The 12,827-nt window shown below is 21.6% G+C and overlaps 1 protein-coding gene across 42 annotated transcripts in view; it reads right to left on the bottom strand.

Annotated features, from left to right (window-relative positions):
• LOC409422 overlaps window positions 1-12,827 on the bottom strand; it is a 198,351-nt gene that overhangs the window by 26,072 nt on the left and 159,452 nt on the right. For 38 of the 42 annotated variants that reach the window (XM_026439568.1, XM_026439555.1, XM_026439575.1 and 35 more), the window contains 8 exons: window positions 9,701-10,097; window positions 8,607-8,770; window positions 6,547-6,673; window positions 6,277-6,429; window positions 2,725-3,157; window positions 2,314-2,630; window positions 350-455; window positions 36-138 (listed from right to left, as the gene is read on the bottom strand). In XM_026439568.1, the coding sequence (XP_026295353.1) occupies window positions 36-138; window positions 350-455; window positions 2,314-2,630; window positions 2,725-3,157; window positions 6,277-6,429; window positions 6,547-6,673; window positions 8,607-8,770; window positions 9,701-9,974 (1,677 nt within the window). In that variant the 5' untranslated portion in view covers window positions 9,975-10,097. Of the gene's footprint in view, window positions 1-35; window positions 139-349; window positions 456-2,313; window positions 2,631-2,724; window positions 3,158-6,276; window positions 6,430-6,546; window positions 6,674-8,606; window positions 8,771-9,700; window positions 10,098-10,656; window positions 10,709-11,160; window positions 11,446-12,827 lie in introns of those variants that run through there. The other 4 variants (XM_026439585.1, XM_026439587.1, XM_026439586.1 and 1 more) reach the window with 4 other exon arrangements.

Genomic DNA, 12,827 nt, shown 5'->3' with positions numbered 1-12,827 from the left:
ATTTAGCTAAAATTTCGTTAAAATGTTTAACTTACTCTTCTAGAATCTACTTGAGGCACTTGAGGAAATACGAAATCCGATGTAGTTAAAATGATCTTGTACGGACCTTTAGACATTCTCTTCTTAAGTAACTTCTTTCTATAGTTACAAATATTAATTATTATATGATTTATTACATGATTTATTATTTTGTTATATTAAGTATCATTTTATATTTTTATGTTTTAAATTTTGTTTAAAAGTTTGTATCTGTTTCAATGAAAGTTAAAATAATAATTTATGGGTTATTATTATATTATTAGTGCGTGTTATTTACGAAACGTATAAGCCTAATAAATTGATTCGTTACCTGATCAATATTGCGATCGATATTGCAAGCACAGTTAGTAACAATGATCCCAAAACGACAGTCACGATATGTACAATATGAAAAGTTGATTCGTCCAAAGTATTCTCTATAAAAAAAAAATATTTTCACAAATTTATACGATTTAAATAAATATATTTAAATAAATCACTTGATGAAAATATAATATTTCTTAAAATCTTAAAAATAGATCGAATTTAATTTTCGAGTTATTTTCAAAATAATCTTAGATATTATATCATTGAATTTCATTTATATGTATCTATTATATATAGTGTATATATCAATATATGATTATCATTTAGAATAGCTGTCCTGTATAATCTTACTGTATAATATTATCCTGTATGAGCTATCAATCTTCTTCTTTATGGATTTCAACAATTTTTTCAAGATTTTCTTTATGTATACATATACATATATATTATTTACAATGAAAAAACTTTTTGGTTAAATTTTGTAAAATTTACTATATAAAAGATAAACAAAGTAAAAATAAATGTAAGTTTTACGTGTTTCTTAGCTGTTATTTAATAAGTTTTACAAAATTCATATTGAAATATCTCTTAGTTATTTTTAATTTTACATTATTAGTAATTTTTATCGAAATGCATTAATTAGTACATTAAAAAAATGATAATTTGATTAATTTGATTTAAAAAATAAGAATTACTTTGAAAAATCGAAAACAATCATTTAGAAAATATTTGTATCATAAAATATCTCTTTATAAAATGTAAGTTTTATTTAAAACATTTTTCAAAATAATTTATAAAAAGAGATAATTGCATTCAAAAATCTATAGAAAAGATAATTGCATTGAAATTGAATACTCTATACTAAGATGAAATAAAATATAGAAGCAAATTTTTTTTTATTATTTAGAGCTTTTTTTATTTTAATAGTTACTAAAAGTTTATGAAAATAAACTTTAAATTGTTAAAATTTAAATATAATCAATTAATTTTTTTAATTAAAATTAATTAAAACTAATTAAAAATAATTTAACTTTTATTTTCAGAAGATATATATTATATTTTATATATTCTATATATATTCTATATATTCTTTCTATATACAAATAATTTTAAATGAAAAAATTTATGATATATGATATATATAAAAGAAAATTATCATTTCACAAAAATTCTTTTTTTTACATATATAGATTGTTAATATATTTCTATTATTTACAGTGGATCGATACAGATCAAAACAAACGTAAAAGTTAATATATAAAAATATCGATTGAGTTATAAACAATTTATGTTTATGTTTGATGATGCAAGATACAGAGTGAAACAGAAATGTAACAGAGATAAAGCTATCTTATTCTATCTTCGTTCTTTGTAACTTAATAAATAAACTTCGATCGATTTTTCTATATTAACTTTTTATTTGTTTTGATTTTTTTTATTTAATCTTAAAAGTAACTCCCCAAAAATATTTTACGAATATATTTGTTGTTATTTCTACATTTTAAAATGGAATAAAATAATAGCACATCTTATGATTTTAAATATTTCTCAATATTAATGTAATTTAATTAATTATTTTTAAATTTTAAATATATATCCATATGAAATATTCCTTTTTTTTAATAATATAAAAGGAGATTAAATATAAGATACATACATTCATTTATCTTCTAAAGTAATGTTTATATAATATAATATATAATAGATGACTTTTATGACTAAATTTAGATTCAGCATATAAAAATACATAAAAAATTTTTTCATTTTTAAATAAAAATAATTATTGATGTATTTTTTCACACGTTCTAACATCTATTATTTTATGTCAACTATTTTTCTCTTTTAAATTTTAGTGAAATTTAGAAATAAAAAAAACATATTAACTATGTTTGATTTTTCTCTGTTATTAAGAGATACTTCATATAATATATGAATTTTAAATATATATATATATATATTTTTTTTTACCTATGCAATCGATAATAGGAATTCCATTGACGTCAAAATTGCACTTTGAGAAATCAGTATCATTTATATTGAGAAATGCTAGAGCATTTGTAGATAGTTTTCGAACAAATAGTTTTTCACGTCCTTCCACGGTAACCATTATAGGTTTCCAAACATCGATACGCCAATCCAACAAAACATACGTATAAATCTTATTATTAAATGCATTTATACTGGAATTATCATTCATTAAGATATTAAGGGTTTCGTTTAAACGATCCATTAAAGTTGGTACCATGTATCGTTCTATACCTTCGAATACTTTTTCCACATCATATCTGTGAAAAAAAATACAATATAGTTTATTATTAATTTTTATTTACGTCGAAGTTTTTATTACGCGAATAAAAAAAAGATAAATTACAGCTATACCTGTAATCGAGAGGCGTTATTGTTAACAATCTTTCTAGGAACGTAGAGCTTAAATTTCTTGGCGGGAGAAATCGATTATTTACTTTTGATTTATCACGTAATTGATGAAATTTTTCTTTTCTTTCTTTTTCTTGCATGTTTACCGTTGTGTTGTCATCGTAATCGTTAAAAGTCATTTCGTTGGGCAAGACTTGATTCGAAACAGAGAGATTTGAAGATGATGAAGTTGCAAACGAAACAGATGTTGTTATTGGATCGAAATAAGAAATTGAAGTGTTTTCGATCGGAAGAAAAAAATCGTCGTCCTTTGTATGAATAATTATAGTCATAGAATTTCGTATGGAATTAAAAGAATGCTGTACAATATCTATCTCGGAGAGGACACGGGTAATTAATCCATCTTCATCAGACGTAGGTAGACATAGCACCGTAACTGCATGTAGTTAAAAAATACGTTTTAATCGATATATTTTACACTTTATATTTATACGTATTATACATTTATATATAGAATACTTATAAAAATGTGAAACACTTTTGTGAAATAAATAATAAATTCTTGTTCATTGAATTTTAACAATCTCTGCTATGAATTTTCCAAAACTTTTTTCGATAAGGGAAAATATTGAATGGAGAATTGTGAAAACAGATCGTATAATTAGTCTCTTTTGTTGCATATATCTCGATTTTACGACACACCTTTGATTCCATTTTGTGTTAATAAAGTTGTTAATAAATTAATAAAGTTTTACTAAAGCAGAATGAGAGTTCAGATGAACGACAATTTTGTTCGTAGTTTCGCTTTCATGGAGTTTTCAAAATTAAATGTATTAATACACGAGATTTTTTAGATACAGAAATAACTGTTTTTGAATATTAATGTAATATAATATACATTATATACATTATATACATATATATATATATATATATATATATATATATATATATATATACATATAATGTAATAATTTTGTATACAAATATCGCATAATGTAACTATGTAGTGCATTTATGTCGCATTAAAAAAGAAAAATTATATTACTCTTAATTGTTAATACTAATTTCTTATTTAAAATATTATTTAAGAATATTTAAGAATGAATAAATTATAACAAATTCCACAATATTGGGCGTTATACGATGCAATATTATACAATACTTTATTTAAAATCGTAGAATCATGAATTATGAATCATTGTATTACATTCACTGTTTATTTGCCAAAGTCCATAAAAGCAAATCAAAATACATTGGCGTAAGATTTCAGATTGAAAAGTTTTTATATATACAAAAAAATTGAATCAATTTCAATTTTACAAATCACTAAATCAATAAATCAATTCATAAATTTTTGTCTTTATCTCACTTACAAAATATTTCTTATTCTCATACTGAAAATAAATAATTAAATATCCATAATATTCACATAAAAAATATCGTACATATTATAATTTTTTATAAATGCATGTTATAAATTTTTGCATTTCTATTTTCGATTCATAAATTCACAGAATATTTTATTTTTTTTATTTAGCTTCTTTTTCTAATGCTTCCGATTTAATTTTTAGCAATGTTATTTCAATAAATTATATTACCACAAAATTAAATTCAGAGTTTGATGAAATAATATATATTCGAATACGTGTTTATTTTAAACATTTTATTTTAAAATTTTAATGAAAATAAGTTTCATATAAAATTAAGTTATATGATAATGATTAAATGATAAATACTTATTGACATAATTTTATCTGAAATTAATGAAAATATTATCAATATGCATTAATAGAGAAAAAAAGTGCAATGTCTATATAGATTTTCAATCGACATAAGATTTGATGTTAATACAATATAATTAAAATAGAAATATTGAATTTCGATTATTTCTTTCCGATTTACTAATCTTATATTAAAATAAGAAATATTAAATACAAATAAAATAAAGATAGAGATTTGTCAATTAAAATTAATTTATTTAAATATTATTAATGACATTATTGTATATATAAGAATAATTAAAAAAACAAATGTGTAAAACAATATATTCTATTTTATTAATCTTTGTAATATACTTTTATGTTTTAATTTGTTCTTATAAATTTCAGCAAATTTGAAGTAATTTAAAGTAAGTTAAATATCGTTTGATTCATGGATTTAAATAAAATGTTCTAAAATATCGAATATCCAGAAATTTGCTATAACTTATTTGTGATAATTTTTATTCAATAACAAATTATATAATAAACATATATTACATATGTAAGTAATATATACAAATACATAATATATTGTATTAAACTAAAATTCTATTTTCAAAATGATTTATTTAAAAGATATAAATTCATTCGTTGAAGGATTCAATTACGCAAACGATAATGCGATATAGTACTGCTATTCAGTTGAGCGTTTTAACTGTATCGTATTCATTTCATATTCACTCTAACGTAAACTTAAAATGTTTACAATTCATTAAATCTTATGAGATATGATATATGAGATATAAATAATGATATTTTTTAATCGCTTTGATGTCTAGAATTTATCCTTCGAAGATGTCCCACATTTTTATAAATATTCTGCATATAGTTTTAAAATAAAGATGGATACTTCAAATTTTGAAATCTTAAAAAGTTTTGAATTCTTGAATTTTCGAAAGATAAGATACATAATAGTTAATATAAATAATTTATATCAATAAAATAAATTATGTTAAAATACAGTTTATATAAAATATAGTTTATATTTTGATTTTAAGATCAATCTGCTTTTTATTTTAATTCTCATTTTGCTAATCTTAATAAGCTTAATATTATATCTTAGTGCAAAATGCAAAATGCAATTGCTAATTTTTAATTTTTAATCAATTTTTTATTTTACAGAGAATCTGTATGACAATCGACTTTTTTTTAATTATTTACAAGAAACTTGATATTATACAATTGAATTCTATGTATGTAAATAAATATATTAATTGCCAATTATATAATATATATTTATACAATTTAAATCGCATACTATTGTCTGATGAACACACATATAGAACAACAGAATTTAATATCAAATATAGAATCAAACATTTTTTGTTAATAACTAAAGCCAATTATAGTTAAAAAAAAAAATTGCTGAAAATATTGCAATATATTTTAAGGTCATTAAAATTGCTATGAAGCTAATTTATTATTATTATTTTTTATTATTGAAAAAGCTATTTTAATTGATGTGATTCTACTAATTAATCAATTATAATAGTATAAAAAAATTTTTTTTTTAATTTAATTAAAATAATTTGTATTATTATTAGTTCATTTATACATTTGAGTTCGAAGAACTTCAAAAATTTATTAAGATTTTAAGTTCTTGACAAAATAAATAAATATCTAATTGCCTAATTTTGTTAGAAGATAAAAAAAAGTTTCAAATTCGAATTTAAAAATCAAATTTCGACTTATCTCTATTTTAAAAATATTTTATTTGTTTAAAATCATCATTAGAATCAATTATAATCAATTTTGAAAAAAAAAATTAGATAGAAAAATAGAAGAAACTCACCTTTACGAGAAACGTTGTAAACACTACGAAGAATTTTTCGAATTTGTTCAAAAGAGGCTTGGTGTGGTAATATTGCGCGTCGTCGTACTACAGCACCGGTATTTTGTAAAGAATTCAAGAGTACTCTCTCAAGACTCATCCACGGTTCACGATCTGAAACATAGTAGATTTTTTTTTTATATTCGTTTATATTTTTCCATATATTATCATATTTTTCAATATTAACAATAATAATCATAACAATAACAATAAATAGAAATGAAAATTTACCAGTTCCTATTATCGCTACGGTTTTCCATTGTAAATGTATCAGCATTTCCGTAAGAGCTTTCGCTATCATTGGTAATGATGGAGATAATCTAACAATTGATGAAAGTTGCCTTTCTTCTAAGTTTCTCTAAAACAACATTTTGATCATGCTACTTAAAGTGTTTGTACATTATATATCAAACGAAATTTTATTGTTTTTTCGTAGTGAGAAAAGAAAAATATAAGAAAAAATTTTTTTATTAAAACAGATATTTTTATCGTGCTTTCTCTATTTTTACAGATACAAAAATATTTATTTTAAATGTAAATATTGATAAATATTAATATTAATTCTTAAAACACTTTTAGATCAATCGATTCTATAAATTAAAATAAACAAAAATTAATATGTAAAAATGCTAACTAAGGTTTATTTATTAAAATATAAGCAATTAAAATTTACATTACGTAGCAAAATAAAAATAAAATGAAACCATTCTATCTTTCCCCGTATCATCACATTTTGTTCCCGATTTATTTTATCTATATGAACTTAAATTATTCCTAACTTAATAATAATAAATAAATTTATCCAATATTTTTAAATATTAATCTTTGCTTTGGTTTTGATTTCCAAAATCAACGATGTTTCACAAATATTAGTACTCTATGCAATCTCACCTAACTTAAATTTTTTAAATATCTTATTTTTAATAGGAAAAAAAAAATCAGAGAAAATCATTATTTGAAACCAATATTATTATGATAAAATATAAAAAAATCTTTTTCTCGAGCTCATATTTTTTATTTTCAAAATATTGAATGAATAAAGTCAAAATAAAATCAAAAATTGATATATAAAAATGTCAGTTGAGGATTATTTATTAAGTTATAACTAATTTAAGTTTACTAAAAACGAGGCGCAAACAGAGATTGCGCGATAATAAAAATATCTTGTATCTTGTTTTTAATAAAAACTTCAATTGTTTATAATTTAATAAATAAGTTTTGACCGACATTTTTTATATTGATTTTTGTTTTGTTTTGACTTTCAAAAATGCTCCATTAATATATTAATATTGTATTCATTTTATCATGGCAAAAATCAAAATGAACACACTATATATACATATTCATTCATATAAAAATTGATTCATATAAAAATTAGATAAATTAATATAAATAATAAAATAATTGTGAGTGAAGAATTAATTTTAAGAAATAAGAATAATTTTAAAACGATGTTAAACAATTAAATGATTTTGAATATTTATATAAATGTCAATTTATGAATTGACATTATAATTTTTTCATTGATATTGAACAAACATTTATAGTTTTAATACGTTTTTTCGCGTATTAAACAAAATGTTATTATAATCTATGTTATTATGGTAATCTAGAATCTATAAAAATTGATTGGAAATTATTTTAAGCATTAGTTAAAATAAATTTTTCTATAATTATTTTACTACTTGTATCAATTGACCAATTATGAATTATGAATTTTTTATATTCATAATTAAATTATAATTAATAGATTTGTGTTTAGATCTTAGCTATAATGCTATAATTGCTATAATAAAAATATGTAGTTTAAAAAAAATTCAATATTGATGTTTTTATATTCTTAAAAAAAATATTTTCCTATCATATACTATTTGCTCACTTAAATTAAATAATATTTTCTTTTAATATATTTTTTTTATATTATAAGTAATAAGCGAAATATTTAAAATATATAACGATCCGAAATAAAAATTTCAGTAAAATGAGAATAAGATATTTTCATTTACTAATTTTGTGATAAATTTTCTATAAAAATTTTCTGAATTTAATGTTATTGAATATAATTATTTGCAATAATTTTAATTAAATATAATCCATGATATCCAAGTTTCAACAATCATTAGATATTTATAGGATAATATTTTTTTTACAGATTTTAAAGATAAATGTTCTTTATTTTATTATATATTTTTTTATTATAAAGAAAAATTATAAAAAAATTTCTCAATTATTTAATATAAAAAAAGGAAATTACAAGAATATGTACAAATAATATAGTATGATTTGCTTACCAAAGGACAAGTCCATGTGAACAATGGCATGTTCCAGAGATGTGCGAGTTTTATGGTAACTTCACACATTGGTGAATCAAGAACAGCTACGAGAGCTTTCGCTCTTTTTTGACCAAGTATGTGTAACAGGGTATCAAGGCCCCAAGTTTTTGTTTCACATGACACTAAGAAAAAGAAAAAACTGATTCTTATATTTGATAATCGATAATTAGTAATTGGTAAAATTAGTGATGGAGCTATATTGCAAATGCGTATTTCCGAACATTGATAAATTAGATTCTAATTTTTTATAAATAAAAAAAAGAAGCGCAATTTTCATTAAATTTAAATTTAAATACAATAGTTTCTAATTCAAAAGTGAAAAAAGCATTTCTATTATTAAGTTAAGTTTATTAGTTTGAAATTTTATGAAATAAATTTGAACTGAGAGAATTCTATATCCTGTTAGAAATTTTCTATTCATTTAAAATCAATTGGTTATTTTTGAAAATAATTTTTATATATAACTATATATACTAACATACTAATAATATAATAATAATATGAAATAATAATATAATAGCACTATATCTATCTAAAAATATCTATCTAATAAAATAATATTGTCTTTAATTTCCTTAGAAATATTCTATGTGCATTTTTATATTTTTTATACATAATATTATTTTTAAATAGTTATGTAAAGTGAAAAAAAATTAAAATAAAAATTCTATTTATTCTTCATAATTCTTATATTTTCCTATATTTATAAAAGATCAGCAAAATATATCTTCTGTTTCTCTTCATAATTTGATTCCTTTAAGAAATTAAATTCATTTTATTATCGAATTATTTATAAATATAAATTTTCGGAATTTTTAAATTTTTATTCTGAAATTTGAAATAAATTTGTGAAAATCAAATATTATTTTCATATAAGTAATGAACTATTGTAATATCTCACTATAATAGTATTCAAATTATGAAATGAATTTCTTGCACAAATTTGATTCAGATTTATAAGCGCATAGTTGAATTTATTCTTATCGCTAAATAAAACCGATTTACAAATTAACAACTTAAAAATCAAATATGCATAGATAAAATATACTTACATGACAAAGGTATTACGGTGATCTGTACGTCAAAATTAAATCGATTAAAGTAGTCTTGTATATTTGTGGCTATATTAATAGCATTAATCTCATCGTTACAATACTCTCTTAGAAAAAGCATTACTTCTGTTTGGGTTTCATTATAAGTATCCTCAACTGTATTTGACAAATAAGAAACACATGGAACTTGTTCGCCGCTTGAAATAAGCAAACATCCAGATAAAACTATGATCGAGATCCACGACCAAAGCCAGCGAAAAGAATTCCCGGCCATGGGCCTCTAACCCTATTTATCGTATTTATACCGTTTAGTTAACTTGTTCACCTTTCTCGTCACCAATTAATTTATTGACCCGTATCTATTCGTCTTCGTACTCGTCTTCTTTTAGCATCTTCACTGTGCATAAAATAAAATGATCCTTTTTAAAAAAGAAATTTTTTTTCTCTATCACAAAAATATTTATTATGAAAATTATATTATATTTTAACAAAGATCTAACGCAAAAGGAAAAATATTTATTTTCCAAAATGCATGACAATTATATTTTACTAATTATTTTAATTATAAATAGTGGAGTAAGACTTTTATTTATTTATTTTTTTCTCTTTCTTATATGTTTTTAACAAGTACTATTACACGTTGACCCTTGTTAATAAAATCACAATATTGAAACGATTGAAAAAAATATAAAAATTGTAAACTATATATCAATTATTAATTTCAGATCATCAGATATGCAAATACGGAATAATTTAATTTTCTTTACACTACGAAATAAGTATATCAGAACATTATGAAGTATCGGAACACGCGCGGAAATATTAGTATGTACTATACAGGATGTAAGTAGTAACAAATAGAGCGTGCATGATCTTTTCGTACAAAAAAGGTATATATAATTTAATTACGGTAGATTAATTTGCTGTAAACATTTTCCACCACATTTAATACTTACCGGTGCTAAAAATATTTACAAACAATCTTCTATGGTTGTTGTTATGTATTCCCTATAGGTAAATAATTATTAATGTACAATTCCAAGTTGAACTAACGAAGCAAAATCAATTATCGTATTCTAATGCATATTAATGATATTAAAAATGATCGATATCTACTTGATTTCATAATTGATTTTCGATTAGTTTAATAATAATAATAAATTAATTGTAATCGAATATATTCATAATTCGATTAGTTAATAGCGATAAAATTAATTTTAAACTAGTCAACATTTCATTTCAAAATTGTATCTCAATAAAAAAAAAAAATAATTTTATCAAAAAATTGAATTCATCACAAGCTAATACCAGATAAAATAACAAACTTAACTTATAAGTTGAAATATTACAAGTGAAGAATATTAAGTGAAATTAAAAACGTGAATCGTGTACATTTTAAAAGCAAAAATGCATCAATACGTTTGCTATATGTAATTATAACATTCGAAATTTCATCTTACCGTTTCTCTTTCCGCGATAAGGAACAACGATGAAACTCTCTCTTTTTCTGTTTGCGTATATACCAAAATAGGATGCGTGATTCCGAAAATATTTTAAAAATACGCATATCGTGAACAACCAAGGACTAAGATTACTTATTATATTTCAAAATTCAATAATTTTCGTCACGAGACAAAAACGCGTGTAAGGAAGCTGATTTATTTCGACCAAGAATCGCAAACGTTTTGGACGGCCCGAACGCCTCGGCGTCCGGTATCGAACTAAGTCAAGTTCCACCCTTCTACACATGCCCGAAGTGACGTTTCACGAGGTAGCGAGAACGTTTGTCCCGGGGAACGAATCCAGCTAGTATGCGAGCCCGCACCATTCCCAGTATAAGTTACGCCTCGTTAATGTTTTGATCGGTATTATCCACGTTCAAAATTACAAAAAAAATAAAATTAATCTTAAAGAAAAAAAATATCTGTCACAATCATTGGAAAATGCATGAAAAAATTCGAAAGTTTTAATTCGTGATATTAAATATAAAAATATCGGAAAACATTGTAGAAAGTATTTTATAATATGAATGACATCTAGTCATGAAATTAAAATTAGTTAAAAAGTTAAATTTCTCTTTTTTACGTTTTAAACTTTTCTAATTAAATTAACTTTTTAATTTTAATAATTCATCAGTCATATTAATCGTAGACGTGTTTTGTGCGTAATAATTTCTTTATCATAAGAATTAATTATTTTCTAAAATGTAATATTATTGAAGATTTATTAAGATGATTGTATAAGAAAAATAATAAGATATTTCAAATAATAATATTTGAAATATTAGAAATTATTGCTATTTTTATTATTGATTACTTAAGAAAGAGTTACACTTTATATATTTACTTTGAAATATATTTTTAAGAGCATGATTCTAATACTAATTATGTTTTTTCTATATAAGTTGCTCAATCTTAGTTTAGATATTCTCAAAAATATGTATCTCAATAGTGAACTATATGAATGAACTATTCGATATATTCGATACTGTACAAAATGATTCCAATGATTAAAACAGGCTATAATTTTATTTCAAATGAAATTAGAAACAAATCATAGGAAAAATGTTACATTATTTGTTTATTTTATGCTATAATAATTTTTTCTTAAATACATTGGTGCAATTGTAAAATGTAATTACACTTCTTTTTTTAAATGAAACTTTACAATTTTTTTGCATAAATCGATTTTACTATATTTCATTAATAAAGAAATGTAAATCATCATTAAAAACTCAAATACTTTTAGAGATATTTTAATTTGTTTGAAAATTCAATAATGCGTGAAGCATTATATTGGAAATTATTATATCTCTACTATATTTGATATTATACTTATTAACATTATATAATTAATTATATATTCAATTGTTAAATCTAAATCTTCTGAATTTTTTGTAGAATCTTAAAAAAATATTTATATAAACATTGCCAACTTTTATATTTTATTTTCGACGAAAAATATCGATGATTGATACTTTTCATCGATAAGTGAAATTGAGATATTTCAAATATCAAAATTTACAGAAAGAAATAGATATATTGAAGATATATAGATATATAAAATATAGAAGAAATAGCTTTTTAACGCTTCAGCAATTACATATATCCTAATTATTTATGCAATC

This window comes from Apis mellifera, linkage group LG3, assembly GCF_003254395.2.
Source record: "Apis mellifera strain DH4 linkage group LG3, Amel_HAv3.1, whole genome shotgun sequence".
Classification (NCBI taxonomy): Eukaryota; Metazoa; Arthropoda; class Insecta; order Hymenoptera; family Apidae; genus Apis; species Apis mellifera.
This window is presented reverse-complemented; position numbering and strand designations above follow the sequence as displayed.